Genomic DNA, 20,325 nt, shown 5'->3' on the forward strand with positions numbered 1-20,325 from the left:
AAATAAGGCAGACATATGAACTGCAAAATATTTAACAAGGGACATGAACCAAGGGAAAGGAAGGAAGAGTGCTAATTAACTGGGTTTTAACATTGATATTAGTTAATAGCTTTATAGACCTTATGCATGAAGTAATCGTCCAGTCTAGCATGCGAGGCAATTTGAGTAAATACACGTTCGAAAACCACCCTAAAAAATATTACAAGAATAGAGCAGCAAAATAAAGAACATTACCTCGATAAAGTTAGATGTAATACAGTTCCTCCACCTATATCCACCATCATCATTCTCCCCCATTTGATATATTATATCTCCTTTAACTCCAAGGTTTACGTTGGACTACAAAAACCTTAAACAATACATCACTGTTCATATCCTTCAAGGGCCTCGATTCCTGCGGAAGCAAAAACAACCACCCTGTTGATCAGGAGGGATCATGCCCCCACCTTTTGATACGTCAATGGCCTCCAACATGGAGACAACGTCATCCATCTCAGGGCGCTTGTCAGGGTTAGCATCCCAGCAACGCTTCATTACATTTGCTAGAGAGCTTGGGCAACACCTTGGTATCTCTGGTCTTAGATTCTACAGTTGCAAAACAAGAGGAAAATTACATGAAGTTGTAAACCTCAACTGATTATTCCTTTTATTTGTTTATACCATAAACCTTGGGTGAGATTCCCAGAAATGAATGAGATAGGAGAATATGCCACACCTGGCGGACCACAGCTGAAGTTACTTCTGAGAAACTAAGGTCAGAATAAGGCATGTCACAACAATATATCTCCCATAAACAGATGCCGAAACTGTACACATCACATTTCCTGTTATATGGATTGCCATTGAGAACCTGTAACCGGCCACATAATGAGAATGATCCTTGACTTAAATCAATTTTTCATTTTTGTCAACTACCAAGAAAATGTTCAACGTTTTGTAAAGCTGAATTACTCAAGTTGCATAAAAGCAAGATCTTTTTTTTTTATCATTACCCAGTACAGGACAAAATGAAAATTGAAGAAGAACAACAAGATAAAAAGATTTTTAAATGGAAATCATGCCTTTGCACAATCAGGCATAACCTTCATAATACACATATAGTACTTATCAAAAGAGCTTCCACTGATTATGTTTTCAGTGAATCATGAGAAGATTGCATAGTTCAAAGCAGATAAGTGAGATAAATTGAACAGAGGTAAACTCTTTACCTCAGGAGCCATGTATCCGAGTGTTCCGGTTTCCCCAGTCATATCATTAGGATTTGAAGCCTCAATTCGAGCAACACCAAAGTCAGCAATTTTTACAGTCCGTGTCTTATCCAATAGCATGTTTTCAGTCTTTACATCTCTGTGAACAATCTTCTGTGAGTGAAGGTAATTTAACCTACAACATACAATCAATTTGCATTCTAATCACTTAGTTAGCTTGAGAAACAATCACTCTTGAACAGCCTAGATATAATCAATGAAGAAAAGAAAAGAGAGAGAGTGGGATGATAATGCAGCTTACCCTCTTGCAAGATCAAGTGCCAGCTCAACAACAACTTTGAAAGCTAGCTTTCTTCTCCTGTTCTTTATAAGGTAAGATTTCAGGGCCCCTCCAGCAAGATATTCCACAACTACACAACATATATTATTTGGCATCCCAATTTGACCATTTGCGGTTTGTATTTGCAGATCTGCCGAGCCCATCGTCGCTCCTATAAACTGCACTTCAAAGAGCAAAATCAGTATAAATAAGTTACTGCGAAGAAGCTATACTATCGTATCTAAGACACTTGAATTGAAAAGGTTCAAGATCTGCAATGTTCATAATTGCAAATAACAGATAAACCAATATCAGCAATCAACAACAATTCTTTTCTATAACACATCTAAAGCAATTGGAATGAGTTGATTATTTAACTTTGGCAATATATGATCATCAGAGCCAAGAGAAAGCCATGATATCAAGAATGAGCACAATCAATTTGGACAACGGGAAAAGGCAGCAATAAAATTAATGGAGCAAGATGCATTGAACTTGCTACAAATTTTATTCTTCAGATTATACAACGACAAACCAAATGCAATCTTAAAGGTGAGTTGCAGATACTTGAGTGGTGGAGGGACCTGATAAAATTCTTAGGAATTTGTTTGGAAAGGAAAAAGGTGAGCTATTTACTTTTATTTTCTTATTTGTTTGACTCTTATCCATCACATGATTTGGAGCTGGCCATTTGATGATAATTTAAGCCAAGCACAATTTCTCTCTATTTACATACCTCTCTTTTCCTCTCATCTTTTTTTTACTACTCTTCTCCCCTTTTCTCCTCTAAATTAATGAGTGAAAAACACTTTTTAAGGCACCAAAGAATCCCATGGAGTTTTATGATTGAAACCTAAAGCAAATTCATTTTCACTGCTCACTTCCAAAGCTAGAGTAAGAAAACACCACAATTTAGCCAAAGTCTCTATATGCTCACACACCAAATGCTCCAGAAAAACAACATAAGGGGCAACCTGCAGAAACTCAAGTGCTGACTAAAGCATTACACAAGAAAATCATAGGACAAGCTGAATAAAAGTCGTAGGACAATGCATTCGAGTCCTCTACTGAAACAAAGGGTAAACAAGGAGCAAATCATAGGACAAGCTGAATAAAATTCCCAAAACATGCACCTATAAAAATGAAAAGTAATACATTGTAGAAAGCAAAAAAATGAATAACACTGTAAGGACAGGACCAAAACAAAACTTATACTTTAGTTCCACCATGCAAAGATAATTTTCATGATTTCGAGCCACATTAAAGAAAGTCAATGAAAAACAAGAATTTACAAAAAAGAAAGAAAAAATGAAACTACAAATCTTCTCAATTGACATAAAATTAGGAGGAAAACCTCAACGGTTACGGTTACCCAAGGCATTAAACTACTATTCTTTCCAACCCTTTCTTAAGTAGAAAAATAACAAATACAAGGCGCTCACCACGACCACCACATGGCTGAGAACCAGTTCATGGCTCTTGGACTGACTCCAACCAACTGCCCAACCCAACAAAACAAGGAAAAAATAAAACAAAGAATGAAACTGATAACTGAGTTTAAGCTTTTCGAGAACGTAATAATCAGTACATTAGAAGGGAGCAGTAATAAAATTAATTTCACAGCCTTCACCACAAAGGCAAGATATATGAAAGTGAACGTAATTTGAGGCCATGGTTATCAGATTTGTAGATATGCACAAACATATAAAAAACAAAATTTGCAAAGGTTGAAAACGACCTTAGTAACATTGGGATGATCAAGCTTATGCCAAACAGCAACTTCTTGAGTAAAAGCTGCCCTTAGTGCTGCAATCTCAGCCTCTGTCCTTTGACCCTCTTCACCCCAGTCAAGCAATTTAACTAACGGTGAACAGAGACAGAACCTTTGTTAGTAAAACAAGAACGACTGATGCTTGTAGTTATCAGATCCATATTCCTTACAATAACAAACAAGTGGGAGTGGGATCAAATGAACTTTTAAAAATAATCAATTTCAGTTCAAACCCATGTAGAAAAATCAGAGATTGCAAAAGAATTAATCATCACCTCCTTCAAAACTCATTACTGTGAATAAAAATTTCATCTTTTCCAAAGACAGGAAAAAAAGGTGGGGAGGTAGAAAGACAAACAAAGTGGTGAACTCCTCACCGGCGACATCCTGGCTATCATAGACGCCACGGTGGACAGTGCCAAAGGTACCACGTGCAATGACAGTCTTGATGGCGAGCAGAGTAGGGTCGATCTCCCATTCCTGCCTCTGCTTCTTGAAAGGGGTGACTTTAGTGCTGGAAGGAGTAGATGAGAGATTAGCAGCATCAAAAACAACAACATCATCATCTCTCTTGTTCTTGTTTTCAAGAGTTAACACTCTATTGAGATGCCTCTCCAATTGTTCATCTAGACTTTTTAGATCAATCTGATCTGCTCTCACAAACCCATCACTGCTATCCTTCATTTTATGTAAAAAAAAGTTTTGTTTTCCTTTCCTTTACTTTCCCTTTCTCTCTCTAAAGAAACTGAGTGACAGCCCTGTGCATAGGTTAAAAAGAAAAAGAAATAAAAGGAAAGGAGAGAGTTATTGTTCTTGTGTCCAGCTACAATAAGCCATGTGGGCACATGCAATTGCCTTCAGGCTCTACTCTGCATAACGTGGTGCTCTTACCATTGTATCTTTGAATTCTTAGTCTGACTTTCTTTTCTTCGTTTCTTTCTCTTCTCCCATCATTTTATTATTTATTGGAACTACAAGTATTTTAATCTCCTCCATTTCCATTTCCCTGTGCTCTGTTCTCCTCCTTCTCCACCATTAATTACTGCTTCGTTCAATTTGACTAGGTACCTACTCCATGTATGGTTTCGTGAAATTTCTGTCACCTCCCTTTATTATTTTGACAATATTATACAATTACATGTTATGATATGATTGGCATGCGTCATCTCAACTCAAAGGATGGTTTTGACTTCCACTCCATCTATTTTGTCCAGTTTTTCTATGCGGTAGTATCCCATTTGCGGTACGACATTCATGAATTTCTCCTTGAGTTTAGAAAATAAATTTTTAAATGAAAATAATTATTACTTTAATACCAAACACTTTCTTTTGTATACAAATATACGAATCAGTTTTTTTTTTTTTTAAGCTTAACTCATCGTTGTTAAAGGAGCGAGAAATGCAAGAATCCAATATATTCCATTTGGTTTTCCATTCTATGTTCTCCCTTTCATTTTGTCTTTGGTAATTTAAGTTGTGCTTGGACTGTGTATAACAATGTTTTCTCTGTAGTTTCTCCCAGCTTGTTACTGTTTCAAATTGCTTATCGCAAGGATGTGTGCTTGGTTGCTGTGGCGCCACCAATTGAAAAGTGGTTGTCGTTCCTTTTCTCTCAACTTCTAACCTACCAGCAACTCAATTTTGTTTTGTTTTTTGTTTGGTGGTTTAGCTCCCCTCTTTTATCTACTACTAAGCTTTTCCTTTCCTTTTCTTGTTTTTCCTCTTTTCTTGAGTTTTTTCTTCTAGGTTTGTCAATGCATCTGATTATTTCTTAAATATGTTGTCATCTGCTCTGTCAGGTTACAACGGCTCTCTACGCAATCATCTTTTGGGTCCTTTGATTTTAAGTTTGTCTTTCTCATCTTCCTTTCTCTCTATCTTTTTTTTCTCTGAGAAACCCATTACATCTTAATAAAGGATTTTTTAATTCATTGATTTTCTTATAACCCTTCATGTGCAGCCAAAATGTGAGGTTGCACTTCTATGATATTGGGGCTATTTTAACCCTCCTTTTTATGTCCATTCCACACTCCCTAAAGCCTGCTTCGACAGGTTTGATGTTGGTGTTCAATTTCTAGTTTCCATTAGGATGAAAAGTGCTTATCATAGTTCACGACATCATGTTTGCATCATTTTTTAGGCTTGGGTTCATTCTCATGCTTCAAAAACTTAGTCAACCATTGACAAACACAACTTGAACCAAATCGCCAACAGATTCGGTAACAAAAGAAGAAGAAATAAATCAGTTAAGATAAACAAGATCTGAAATCAAATTAAAAAAATAATGTAGTGTTTTGTGTAAATTAGAAGGCTTGTAGATTGTGGCAATCATCCTCTCTTTATATATGATTAGGGCAACATAAATAATGAATCATTTTAATCAGGTGTATGAACCCTTTTATAATAATTATTGTAGTTGAATCTTTAACTCAATTAGTTTTACTAGTACTAGTGCCATTTTATATGGTACCTGAGCTATTAGAGAGATACCAAATAATACCTCAATTGAGACTTCTACCTCTCTTTCTAGGGGTAGCCCTAGTAATTCTTCTAGAAACTCATCTAAAACTCTCTTACAATGAAAAGGTTTTCTATCCTTACCTCACCTTTTTCAAAATCTATTATATGAGCTAGATAAACCATACATCCTTTTTTATAAGCTTATTAGCTGTCATGTTCGAATTATACAATTTAATATAACATTCCTCTCCCTTCTAAAAGTCACTTCTTTCCCATCTAATCCACGTGGGGTCACTATTTTTGTAAAACAATCCATTTAATGTCACTATTTTTGAAAAACAATCCATTTAATCTCTATAATTGCTCAACTAAGCAATCCTTAGAATTACATCAAAATCATGTAATTTTAATGGCATAATATCTACTTTTGTATCATATCCCTCAATAGTAATTTTAACTCCGTTATACATATGTACAAGTTATCGCATCCCTAAAAGTGTGCTAATTTGAAATCTCGTTTCTAACTTAAATGGTTGGTTTTTTAATTTATTTTTAGTTTCCATGCTACAAAAGAATGTGTACTAGGATCTATTAAAACATACACAAACTGATTTTCTAACAACAAAATACATATTACTACATCTATGACAGTTCGTATGTACATCCTCTTAGGTCATGTGTAACACCATGCCTTAGGTCCTCTCCCCCTGACCTCGAGATCAGCTATAATTTCCACTAGTCCCTGACTGCAATGGCTTGACGGGTCTATCCACAATGACTGACTATTAGTAGCTCTATGTCTGTTGTCTCGGACTCTATCCCTGCATATATTTAGCTCTCCTATAACAGTCTTTCTTAAAATATCTATGATTACCACAATAATAACATCCCTGACCTAAAGAAAAACAATCTCCTCATCTATGCCCATCCTATCGACAAATGTAGCATTGCCCAGGTGAGGCAGAACAATATCCAGGATGTCGCTGCTTACACTTAACACGGTGTGGATATGTAATGGTCTTTTGTTCTGAAGCTCTCTTGGTAGAACTACCCTTCACATTTAACCGCCCCCCAGTTGACGCACCACCTACAATTTGATGTGATCTAGTAGCTAATTTACTTTGACTAGCCTCCCCCTCCTTTCTTCTAGAATTAGTCATATTGTCCATTCTTTCCCTTCTTAAAAATGGGAGGCCTTAGGAGGTTTACTCATCGAATACTCCATCTCTTTTCTCTTACCATCATCTAATTGGTTCTATTGACCCTTAATAATACATGCCTCATTATCCCAAATTACAGAGCTATCAACCTTTGTTTTAGTTCTTGTTTATGTCTATCTCTAAATTTCTCTATCATGTGCTGCTTGGTGGGTACATGATGTGGGGCAAATATTGAAAGGTCGTTGAACCCCCTCTTATATTCCAACACACATATATCACTTTACATCAATGTTAAGAACTCTTATTCCTTTATTTTGTGGTGATACGGTAAATAGAACTGATTCTCAAATTCAACTCTAAAATATCCCCACGTCCATAACCCTATGACTTTCCTTGACTGCACTGTCTCCCACCATGACTGGGTTCTGTCGGTCAGTAGTTAAGAAGCATGGTTTACCCTTAGTTCATTTAGTACCTTTATTTGTTTTAGGGTCTTCTCTATCTTTTTTATCCATCTACCTGCAACTTCTGCACCTTAATCTCCCATAAAAGGTTTATAACTTATCTTTCTCATGCTCTTCATAATCTGTATCAAGGCAACTACATTGTCTCTATGTGTTGTAACCACTAGAGCTAGTGACATTGTTGGGGCCATGAGGGCTGGGGCACTACCCATGGTCTCCATTACTGCCCTTACTATTTATACTATAAAAGTAGGATCAACATACAGGGCAAAAGTTCCCATCGATGCCACTGGTAGAGGCGCAATCGTTTGTTCCTGTCAAGCTGTCTTTTTTGTCTGCAATGCCCCAACATGTCTAGAAATAGTATTGTCATGAAATCTAGTTGCCTCATCTCGTCCCCTGTGAGTAGAAGCTGGTGGCACATAAGATATAGTGTCAGCTAAACGATCCTCCCCTAGCTCTCACCTGAGTCCATATGTCAATCCCTCATTCTCATTAAAGAGAGATTTGTACTCATGCCATGTCTCGTACGAACCATCATATGATAATTTAACATATATCAATTTCCATAAAATTTCATGAACTAAAGCTAAGGCTCTGATACCAACTATAACTCCCCAGTATTTTCATGCACTTTAAGCTTTATTTCTTGTAAATAATTACTATTTTGAGGTGATTTTGTTTTTTCACTTTTTGATATATATTTTTTAAAAAAAATCATAATTTAACTCTATTTTTTTGCTGGGAGTTTACAGGCAACGTTGCAATCATCTTGGCAACCTTTACCTCCTTAAGTAATGTGTGTGGCTTACAACTTTTGGTTTGACACCAACGATCTTTCCTTTTTGTTTGCCTTATTTTCTCTTTCCTCCTTAATTTCAACACCTAGCCTTTTAGATTTTTAAAGCAGTCATTTGATTTTTTTTAAGATTTAATCCTTATTATTTTTATTGCTATTTTTTTTATTTAAAATAATTTATAAAATTATAGTTTTTTTCAATTTCATCATTCTTTGATTTTTTTCACTTATCGGATTTTATCCTCATTTTTTTTATTACTATTTGTTTTATTTGAAATAATTTTTAATTTTTTTATGATTTCATCCTCCTCCAGTTTTTTTTCCCATTCAAATTTGATACTCATTCTTTTTATTGCTATTTTTTTTTACTTTGACAAAATTTTTAAATTGATTTTTTTTCTAAGTTCATTCTTGAACATTAAATTGGTTAGAAACTGAGCTTATTAATTGAACCTGGATCTAAGATTTAACGAGTTGCAAATTTGAAAGATTAACCTAGGTTTAAGAGGTTCACTGGGGTTTGTTTGATTTTTTAAAAAAAGCTTATATTTTTTCAATTTCATGCTTTAACACTTATTTAATTGGAGAATGGGTTTTGTTGCTATATATATATATATATATATATATATATATATATATATATATATATATATATATATGATTTTTCACTAATCTTGAAAATGACTCGAATTATCTTAGGTTTTTTAATTTAATGTTATTTGTTAAATTTAGCTTATTTTTAAGACATTTTATTTTTTTAATTGAATTAAATATAAATATGAGATGCTCACTTCATGATATTTTATTTGATTTGCTTTCTAGATCGTTGCTCTAACGACGTATACAATCTCTTTTGGTGTCTTCGTGCAACTTTTCATAGTGGTGTTAAAACCCTCTCGGTGATCGAGCACTTTCTAATAGTGGGATGATGTCTACGATGGAGTAACGACAAGTCTTCATTGGGCTTTTCTTTCTTGTTCTTCCGAGTATGATATTGACAACTTGTTTTTATAGTTAATTATTACCATTTATTTTTGTTTGCCTTGTTTGTTGTTAATGCTTTTTTAAAATTTTATTATTAAACTAATTAAGTTTATTGAAATCAATCAAATTAATAATATGATTCTTTGATTTTTCTTGTTTTTTAAAAAATATTGATGTTATCTAAATATCTTTTTTTTTTATGATAGAAAAATGTAACTCGATCTGCACTACAACACAGACCAATTATCTAGTTATATACTATAACAAGTTCATTTGCTTAATCTTTTGATTATGCACTAACATATGTATCAAACATAATAATTGCATTACATTGAAATATTAAATTTCCAAGGAGTTCAAGGTATGAAATGGCCTAGGGCTCCAGTACACCTATCGGTTTGATGTAATGCTGGTTACAACAATTCTCTTTTATTTTATCACACCCTTGAGTACAAAATATCTCACATATTTCCCATCACTGAGAGGAAATTCACATAATATTTTTAAACATCTCACCAGCTTGATGGAGCTCTTCATTTTTCAGTTGCCGATTTACCCTCCCATATACAAACTCTTAGGAAATCAGTTCTTGCAATCTTTCCCACACTCTTGAAGTCTCCACACCAACTCTGGAAATTCTAACCTAATACATTTACCAAGTACATAACACTTTAGTTCGCATATAGAGATATTTATACATACAATTTGTACCTGCAGAAAAATGTGGTTGGAATAATTAAATTTGGTTAGAGAGTTGCATTTAATAATCACCTGTGCATGAATAGTGTGGAAAACCTTATCACCCACAGTTGAATAGCTAGCGCTGACAACTTCAGCTCCTTCATCGCTAAGAACAGTAATAACTTCATAAAACATGAAGTTCTTGTTCAACCCACTAACCAACACCACTTCTATGCTCGACCCAAAATCTCTTAGTTCAATCACTGGCAATCTCAAGCCAATCATCATACTAGTCATGCCACTCCTGCTTGTTTGAACTGTTGTGATTGCTTGTTCCTTCACCCTCTTCAGCTTCTCTACTCTTTCTCTCATTTGTTTTATATAGCAGGCAGCAAGCTCAAGTTGATCTTGTTGAGATAGCATATCCTAACATAAGAAAAAAACAATCAGTAATTAGGATGTCAAATCAAAGTTATTAGTATTTAATTATATATGGATCTTGATAATGAACATCACTAATACGTTAATCAAGAAGTGATTCAAGCATAACAATTACAAATTATAATTAGCAATATACTTAAAAACAATTTTAGAATCCAAGCTTATCTAATTAGCTTATATATAGCTGATTTCTATACCATGGTAAAATTATGCACATGGCTTGGCTGGAATCCTGATTAAAAATATGGGTAAGAAGCTAGTTAAGGTTAAATCATTATTACTAGTTACAACCTGTACTTTGTAGGCACTGCATCCGTTGCCATGTGGAAATGCATAAAAGAGTAACCAAGAAATAATTATTCTTTCAATTACTAGAATCTTACACAAACATCAGTGATATGCCCAAGTATGATCCAATGTTCATTCAGATTTCATCATGAATTTTGAAAAATCTTCATGCCTGAATTATATCTAATGACAGATAATAACTGCAACAGACATGCATGGTTTGCTTTTTAGTGAGGGAAAAAGATGTCTGGTTTCTTGGGATTACTTTATACGACCAGTCAATATCACTAGTTAGGGGTTGCCAGCTTCTGGCTAGCTGTTAGATGGAAGATTGGCTAACGCGTGCGTGCTTTTCTGGTCTCGGATTCTAGCTGTTAGACGCAAGATTGGCTAACACGTACGTGCTTTTCTGGTCTCAGATTCAATATCGAATCGTCGGTTGTTTCCCTGATTATTATGAATAAGAGAAAAAAGATGTGCACATGAATCATCGACAGCAGATTTATATTTTTCTTTGAATTAGTTATGAAAAACAGCACATGGTACTGTACTTGCTAGTTTCCTTTATTTCACGAGTTCAAATGGATAAGAATACCAGAGAGAGCATGACCACAGAAAACTCTAAAATCTAATCATGGCAAGTTAAGCACTGGCAAGTTAAGCACTGTCATAATCTGTATTTTCATCCGCATATGGGAGCTAGAGAACCTGAGGCCCTCAGCTTCTCATCTAATCTTTTTTTCTTCCCATTATTAAATGAAATAGGTGTTCTGATTACTGACAGCTAAAATGCCGACAGTTTTTTAATTATCATTTGGTGTTAGGGTTCTTGCAAGGAATCTCTCCTGCATGTAATTACTACTTTAAACAAATGCATTTGTAAAAAAGTTTACTAGTCCACATACATCTTTTAACACCTTCAAAAACTATACATATTTTACTTGGACAAGAAGAAAATAATGTGATGCCATGAATTTATAGCATATCTAACTTCTTAACAAACACACATACACGAAAAATACCTTGGAGGGTTTGAAAAAATGATGAGGAACTAGAGAAGCAAGCTTGAAGCATAAATCTTTCATGTGAACCCTCCGATTTTTCTCCACTGTTTTTCTATCAAGCTTGGATGTCTCGGTGTTGCTCTTCTTCATCTTGACTCTCCAAAGAAAAATGTAATTATTTCCCTTCCTTCGTTTTGCACCACCAAAACCCTGACGCCCGGCAAATGCTTGAAAGCAAAGAAAGAAAGAAAGAAAGAAAGATGGAAGAAAATTGATGGGTTGCAATAGACTAGCTTTGAATTCAAATGGTTACAAGTTCATGCACCAGATATATATAGAGAGAGAGACGGGACGGAGATTCATTCATTGATTCACGTTATAATTGAATGAATTGGCGGAAACAACACTGGAAACATCGTTTGTCAATTGTCAAAGGAATGGAAAGTAGCGTAATCTGTCTATTGTCAAAGGAATAGAAAGTGGGTCCATGATGATAAAAAGACAAAGGATAATAAAAAACAATAGAAACACTTGGGAATCTAATCTAACCAGGACTGATTTCCCATGTTATTGTAGCTGTCCCCTTGATCAACAGTTGCTGACCCTTGACTCTTGACATGTACCCTCTTCGACCGAAGACTTTAGCCTTCACCGACCATTTTTTGTACCTGGGGTTTCCTGATTATATCATGGTTTCAATTCTTACATTATTCTCTCTTTTTGTTTTTATGAAATTAACTCAAAATTTGTGAGCATAGATTAGGTTATTTGCGTAGGCCGTAGAGTACATAAAGTGAAATTTAGCTTATTGTAAGAAGTTTTTTTTTTTTCTCTTTTTTTTCCCGTTTAGTTTAAACTCTAAAAATGATATGGATAGTAAATCCATTCACTACCTAATCGAATAATGTTCAAAGGTTCTGTATGTCTTGTAGGCTATGAGGTATGATATGTTCTTCTCTGTGAATTATCAATTATATATGTTTATGATAATTAATTTATTCCAACAAATTGCTATTATTATTATTATTATTATTATTATTATTATTGTTATTGTTATTGTTATATCTTGAGCACGTTGATGGTGGCTTTTTTAAAGAGTCTATGTTTCAACATCTAAGTTCAACTGGTAATAATTATCCATGCTTTGTATGAAGACACACTTTTAAGCAGCAGGGAGAAGTCATTGAACGAGAGTCCTGTTGCAAAACACACTGCTTTTCCAGAATTCCAACGTTGTATGTGTACAGAATCCAATAAGATCTCAAACCTCTATGATTATCACACGCGTTTATATATATTCATAGTATTTCACTAATTCCCACAACGATGCATGCATGAACTTGTTATTATATAGTGGAGAACTCATCTTCTTGATCAAAATAAGAATTAATTGTGGCTTTCTTTACTCCTATATATTTTTTTTAATAGAAAACTAAGAGTGGGTTCGAAGGAAGGTGCGTGAAACTTGCAAGCAGGTGAGGTCACATACATGACATCCCCCATATGTATTATGCCTTCTATTAAAAAAAATAAAAATAGCAAGCTTTTATATACAATTAAACCTCTATAAATTAATACTTTTAAGAACATGAAAATTTATTAATTAATCAAGATATTATTTAATAAAAATATTATTTAAACTTTAAATTTAATTTGAGAACGAACAAAAATATCATTTAATCAATGTTATTAATTTATTGAATATTTATTTATCGATGTTATCCTTTTATGTGGCTTGCTCGCTCGTTTCTAAATCCTATTTTGAGTTTTGAAAAACCACATTATAAAATTATGTTTCTACAAAAATATCAGCAATGATGTAAATGATTAGCAGTGGTGAAGCCTCACATAAAACTTTATAGGCTGATTTATAATATAATAGAAATAATTTTTTTATTTTTTACTAAATGGATCTTGTTGTAGATGTTTTTTTGAACAAGATAAAATCTGTTAAAAAACCTAAACCCATCAAATATATAATCTAATAAAAAAATTATAACTTTTTTTTTAAATATTGGATCGCTTTTAAATATAATAAAAAGATTCTATAAATCTAGTTCCATATGAATTTCTAAAAAATTTTCAAATTTGATTATATTGACAAACAAATTTCACTTGATTTTCATAACTAGCTTTTCATTGGTTATATTGCAACATCTACCTACTCCATACCTCATAATTTGATTCTATATAGATATATTGAAGAATTAAAAGTAAATAATATTTTCTTAAATTTTCTTTCTTCTCTAATGCTTTCCTTGTAAAGTTTTCTAGATTTCTTGCGTAAATGGAAATAAGAGAGAAAAGGATTGATTAATGTAAGGGTTGGAAAATAAAGAACTAGATAAAGGAAACGGATGGTTTTGTTTAAGGACTTGCATCTAGATTTTCATAAGAAAAATATAAATTTTAAAGAAAAGAACTATTTGGCTGTTATGGTATTTCCTTGGTAGGATTATTACCTAATTTTTAGCATATTTAAGTAGCCAATCAATTATTTGGATAATTTTGAGGAAGCCATCATAACATTAGCTTCCATAGGATATATCAATGATTTCTAAAATAAAAAAATAATCTAGCGGGCAGGAGCCCTCTTCATTCCCTTGATGGCTCCGCTCCCGATAACTAGTTTATTAAAAATAAACTTAATCTTTATGCATAAAATTTGGTTATTGTTGAGATAAAAAAAAAAACAAAGTTGTTGATTTTTTTTATTGTGATAGCATATTGAGTATTTTAGTAAAAAGCAGGACAATTATTTTTTTTCTTTATCTCAAGAAGATTTACTACTAGAAAATTGACAAATACAAACATAATATTGATAAAAATAATTTTATCAGTAAATTACGATAAACTTTACCTATAAAATATTTTCTCGCCATGTCCTTAGGTATAAATTGACGAAGATTTTCTTTCAATGTCTACTGAGAGAGTTACAGTGAAAACAGAAGGTATGAAAATAATAATAATAATAATAATAACATATATATATATATATGTTACTTCAAAAACTAAAAAAGATTGAATGTATAATAAAAATATAAAATTATTCAAGAAATAGCTCAATTGTGAAAAAAAATGACGAAGTTCACAAAAAAAAAATTAATAGGAATATGATATTTTTTAAGCAATGTTTGTTTGAAAGATTGTATGTATAATAAAAATAATAATAGGAGCATTCAATTATTACAGGAAGGCATATATTTGAGGAACACGTTTGGCCTAATGAATTAAGGGCAGTTACGGAGGCATGATACATACATGCGGCTTCTCCAGTGGACAGAGTTTAGTTTCTGGATGTTTTTTGTCGGGAAGAATTTATAGCATGATTGTTACCTAGACATGCAATTTGCCGTTGAGCTTGTTGAGCTTGCGACCGATAATATGAAAAGAATTTCACAGTCCAGTTAGACACCAAGTCCGGCCAACTATTGACATGAAATACAAAAATATTATGTTTTATTTTTTTTATACAGAACAAATTATTTTGGGAACTTGTTGGAAAAAAAAATAGTAATTTTTTTAATTAATTTGAATACTTGTTCACACCTATAAACTAACTTCTACCAACAAAAGAAATTTTTTAAATTAAAAGGGAATTAATAATCTTATTGGTATTTTTAGTTCTAAGTTTCAAATATCAATATTTATTACAAGATTGATTTACTAAAAAAACTCTCTATGGTGTCTCTAAGAGAATCTATCAAGCAAAGCACATGAACAGTCAATAAGCTATTACAATAATAGAAGTCTTTGGATTGGGATGCAGTTTTTAACTTGATTTTTCATCATTTGTCTTGTTGGATAAAGGTTAGTAAATCTGATTTTTCATACACATGAACTAACCTCATTCACAGTGCTGAAAATATTCATCTGATCAAGACAACCATAGGTAAGAAGGGTGTTTAGATTCTAATGTTATACTGTAATTGTACTTATTACAACAATTAATAGTTTTATCGATGGAATTTTTTCATCGGCGTGAGATTACCTTTCTGTAGGTGAAAATTTTACTGACTAATTCACCAATGGAATACGTCAATCAGAATAACGTTCATCGGTAATTCCATCATATGTTGCTTATTCTGTCGGAAAAAAAAAAACCCGATGGTTTTACATACAAAAAATACACGTAAAAAAAATATTCTCGTTTCATTCCTTCAGTATTTCCCTTGAAAAAATTGTCATATAACAAAAAAAAATACCATATACAATTCCATCAGTGATTATTTAAAAATATTTTTAAAAAAAATCTATTTAACAAAACTAGAAAATAATTAAATTAATATAAATCAACACTCCATAATACTTATAAAGAAAATCAAACTCAAAAAATTTGCAACAAATAAATAACACAAAAAAATAAAACAATAACAACATTGATCTCATATGAAAAAAAAAATCCTACACAACATTCATACAATTATTAAGAAAATAAAAATTTTTAAATAAAAAAATATGTAATGAAAAAAACACAAAAAAAGAAGAAAAAAGAAAAATATTACCTTAATGTAGTTGCAAGTGAAGTTGAGAAGAGAAAAAAAATAAATTTATAAAGTATGTCAATTAAAAAAAATCTGAGAAGAGAAAAGAAAAAAAAAAGACATACTTGAGAGTGGTGGAGAAAAGGAGAGAAAAAAAGAAATGGATGTTGATGTTTTTTATATAAGGGGAAGAAGAAGAAGAAGAACAACAACAAGCTCGTTTATTGTGAAATGAGGGATTCTATTTATTGGGGTATTTTACCAATATTTACTTATGGATAATTAAATATTAATATTTCTAACCATTATGTCGGTTATTCTTTCTGTAATATTTCAATTTAAATTTTTAATTTAATCAAAAATTTTTAGAAACCGCCAAATTTCATCGAAGTCTTTTTAATCCGTCAGTGATTCTGTCTGTAATATTTAATTTAAACTTTCAATTTACTCAAAAATTTTCAAAAACTCGTCAAATAACACCGACGAATTTTCAATCCGTCGGTAATTTCACCTGTAAAGAACAATAATTAAAAATGCAATTAAAAAATAAACAGTTTCAGTGCTTCCTTTATGATTGACATGATGAACAGTGTCAGGGAGAAGCGAACATTTTACTAATGATTTTACCAATGGAATTAATTTCGTCAGTAATTCTGTTGATATAAATGACATGTCATCATATTTTTTAGTTTTGTTTAATTTTTTTTTCCACTATAATTTCCTCGATATATACTAAGGAAATATTTATGTAGGTAAAATTTACTATAATTTACCGACAGAAATATTTTGTTAGTATTACCATTTGTTTTTATCAATTTTCTAGTTGTGACTTGTTTCTAGTCCCTTTTTTTTAGTTTTTTTAATTCATTATATTTTTCTCGGCCATTATCTAAATAATTATTTTATTAATAAATGAATCCATTATCATTAAAAAAAAAAACAATAATAGAAGAAGTTTGTTCTTATAAACACTCTAAAGAGAGTGCTTCTTGTTTATATTTATTTATTATAAACTATTTCAAACAATGGAGACATAAAAAACAATTAACGAATTTCTTTGAGCCTAATAGCTTGATATATCCTTCCATATCAAGGCCTATTATCCTCTTCTTTGAATCAAAAGCGGTTTTGCCTCTTCAGTCAGCAAATTGCTTCTTTGAGACGCAAAATGATTTACTAGCATTGATTGCATCATACGTACGTGAAGGTAGAGACTTAATGCGTGCTATTAGTTATAAAGTCAATTTTCATCAAATTGCATGTGTTCCTGGATCTGATTTTCAAGAGGGTGCATGTGATCCACACTTCCTCCAGTTGCAGCGAAGTTTTAGAGACGCCATAGAAGAACAGCTGATGAACTGGTGACCTTGTCTCGTCTACTGCATGTGTGCCGTTGCTCTGTAAAAACTAGCCTCAAACACCCACTCGTCTTCATGAATAAATTGTAGCCGCATAATGTAAAGGCCTGCTACTTGAGGCTATAGAGAGCTTTCGGAGATTCAATGGGACAATGGCCATATGCGGCGTTCCGTTTCATTAATTCTGTTGTTATTTCAACTTCAAAGCTTTTTGGACTGATCACACTAATCTTCTTTATATGCAGTTTCCTTATTCACATGTAATATTTTAAACAATATGATCATAAAATACTATAAATCTCCAATAAACACATGCAAGCCAATTCTTTTGACATATTGCTTGCTAACAACAAAATACAACCATCAGTGTCATTAATACGTGTAGCATGTGAGCTTCCTACATATGTGACGTCGTTCACTCATCTATGTCTAGAGGACAGAGGAGGGCGATTTTTTAATCCAACCAGACACCGCCCATTGAAAAAAGCTCACGAGTCAAACATTGTTTTAGATTTGTAAGAACTTGTGTTCCTTTTTGTAATAACAAAAAAAACCTTGTACGTTCATACTGTGAGGTAAGTTGCAGGACGGAAGGTTTTTTTTTTCTAACTTGTTTGGAACGGCATCGATTCAATGGTTAGAGGGCAAATTCAAAATAATGTTCAAAACATACTAACAATGGCATGTAAGGAGACCAAGCGAAAGAAGGCGTATCATTCAATGATTTTCCTAGAAACTAGCTAGTCGTTGGGCCTTAAATTGCAATTTCTTACTTGTTTTTTAAATTATTTTTTCATTTATAAAATATCAAATTAATATCTTTTTAGATAATTTAGATGATTTTGAACGTGTTATAAAAAATACACAAATTATTATTTTAATTAAAAAAATATTCTTAAAAAAACACTCTCCATCACAATCTTTTTTTATATTTTCTTGTGCACTGACTATTTTTTAAACACAACTCAATCATGCCATAATTCATTATCATTATAGTTGAATTTGGATTTTATTTAAAAGATTCAAACTTTATAATTAACAATTGGTTTATTTTAAGATTTTTATATTATTTGGCATTTTTATAATTATTTGATATAATTTTTAAAAAAACATGTTTTTTTGTTTTGAAATCTATTTTTATAATATATTTTTTCTTTTTTTTTAGTTTTAATCCAAATCAGATTCAAGATATCTGATTCTTTTATAGCATTTTTTAAAACAATTAGCATAAACTCATAACATATCAAGTTAAATTGGTCAAAACCTGATCTGATTAAAAACAAATATAAGACAATGTTGTCTAAATTCTATTTTAAAAAATAAAATTCCAAATGACGTTGTTTTCTTGAACATAAAACAAATGGGCATGCCATGGAGAAGTCTTTGACAATGCCACTAAATCTGACCTAGCGGGTCAATATTGAAATCTCCTAACCTAATTGCTTGATTAGCCTGAACTTCAAATTAAACCTTAGTTGATAGAACGAGTTCAAAGACAATCTAAATGACCGATAAAAACTAGGGTTGGATTAAAAAAAATCAAAATGATATTTTTTTAATTTTAATATTAAAACAACAACATATCGTATCGCTTTCGGTCAACATGAGTTAACCACCCTATTCGCGACATGGTCATGTACACGGCTAGTATGTGCTAAACTAGTCGGATAGTTGCCCTTTTCTTATCTCTTCCATTAATCTCTTTTTGGTTAGGCTTTTTTTGGGCTTGGATTGGATGAAATTTAATACTAAATCAAAGAGTTATTAAAGAATTAGAGATTAAATTAAAAGCAAAGGGCTTGGACTCGGGTAAAGATTCAATTGAAGAATTATTATAGAATCAGAGATTAAATTGAAAAAAAAAACGCGTTGACTCCCTCCAAAATTCAAAAGTGATTTTTCTTGGTGTATTTGAAATTGCTGTAACATAAATATATTGAAACGATTAAAAAAAAACATTTAAAAATATCTATAAGTTAAATAATATTATGATAAGCAAAGTCCCTTACGTCTTTAAGAACACCAATATGAATAAGCCCAGATTGGGATGGAGATGATAGCGAAAGTGCAATTACCAATGAAGAAATGGCATTGTGGTCGGTGACGCGACATAAGTTGTGTCTGAGAGCATGGTCGGTGACACGACATTATTATTATTATTATTATTATTATTATTATTTATGTGTTTCTGGTTCTCTGAATGACAAAATGAAACTAGCCACCCTCCTTCTGAGTACAAGAACTAAGAGACCTACACGACTCAAAGGATTACACGTGGCCTATATGGATGAAACTCTCTAACCTCTACCCAAATGGTGGGTCAATAATTAAATCACGTACGCTAATTCTACGACCACATTTGTAGTTTAACGTGAGTGTTATGGGAGTAGATAGATGTCTCTGTCATAGTGATGGAGAAGTTTTACTGTAGCGCTGTAAAAATTATAATTTTTGTTAAAAAAACTCATTGTTATTAAAAGTCTCCATTTACATGCACTTGTATTAATTTTTATTTTGTTTATATTTTTTAAAATAAATATAAACAAAATAACCAGTTTATTGCTAAAACAAGAGAGGAACAACCAGTTTGCCAAAAAAAAAAGAAACTTTATTGCTAAAACAAGTAATAAAAATATTTTTTTAAAAAAAAGGAAAAGGCTTGCTTGCCCTTGGTTGATGCATTTGAGCCTGCTAGCTTGGACTTGTACGAGGAGTAGGTATGGAAATGGGTCTTATCTACCCAATTCAATAATACTCTAATAGACTATGGGACAAGTATGGGCTTCTAGGTAAGGATATCCATTTATATCTTTATTTTACTCATTAAATACACAATAAGATTTCAAAGGACTTGATAAAAAATTAAAAAAAAAAACCCTTCTAGTGTAGGGACTAAAATGTTCA

At 32.2% G+C, this 20,325-nt stretch overlaps 2 protein-coding genes across 4 annotated transcripts; both read right to left on the reverse strand.

The window, feature by feature from the left end:
• Positions 1-72: 72 nt before the first annotated feature.
• LOC133676265 (serine/threonine-protein kinase STY13-like) lies at positions 73-4,393 on the reverse strand. 3 transcript variants are annotated; one of them, XM_062097912.1, is made up of 6 exons: positions 3,676-4,389; positions 3,266-3,387; positions 1,510-1,706; positions 1,209-1,347; positions 716-850; positions 73-585 (listed from the first exon to the last, which is right to left on the reverse strand). In XM_062097912.1, the coding sequence occupies exons 1-6, from the start codon at positions 3,980-3,982 to the stop codon at positions 379-381; spliced, it is 1,107 nt and encodes a 368-aa protein (XP_061953896.1). In that variant the 5' UTR covers positions 3,983-4,389; the 3' UTR covers positions 73-378. The 3 variants fall into 3 exon arrangements, with proteins under 3 accessions (XP_061953896.1, XP_061953895.1, XP_061953897.1); XM_062097911.1 differs by having other exon boundaries at positions 1,209-1,383; positions 3,676-4,382; XM_062097913.1 differs by lacking the exon at positions 716-850 and having other exon boundaries at positions 1,209-1,383; positions 3,676-4,393.
• Positions 4,394-9,469: 5,076 nt separating this feature from the next.
• Positions 9,470-11,921, reverse strand: LOC133675643 (transcription factor bHLH162-like). The gene is made up of 3 exons (XM_062097077.1): positions 11,598-11,921; positions 9,937-10,272; positions 9,470-9,808 (listed from the first exon to the last, which is right to left on the reverse strand). The coding sequence occupies exons 1-3, from the start codon at positions 11,727-11,729 to the stop codon at positions 9,740-9,742; spliced, it is 537 nt and encodes a 178-aa protein (XP_061953061.1). The 5' UTR covers positions 11,730-11,921; the 3' UTR covers positions 9,470-9,739.
• Positions 11,922-20,325: the final 8,404 nt, after the last annotated feature.

This window comes from Populus nigra, chromosome 16 (genome assembly GCF_951802175.1).
Source record: "Populus nigra chromosome 16, ddPopNigr1.1, whole genome shotgun sequence".
NCBI classification, from domain to species: domain Eukaryota; kingdom Viridiplantae; phylum Streptophyta; class Magnoliopsida; order Malpighiales; family Salicaceae; genus Populus; species Populus nigra.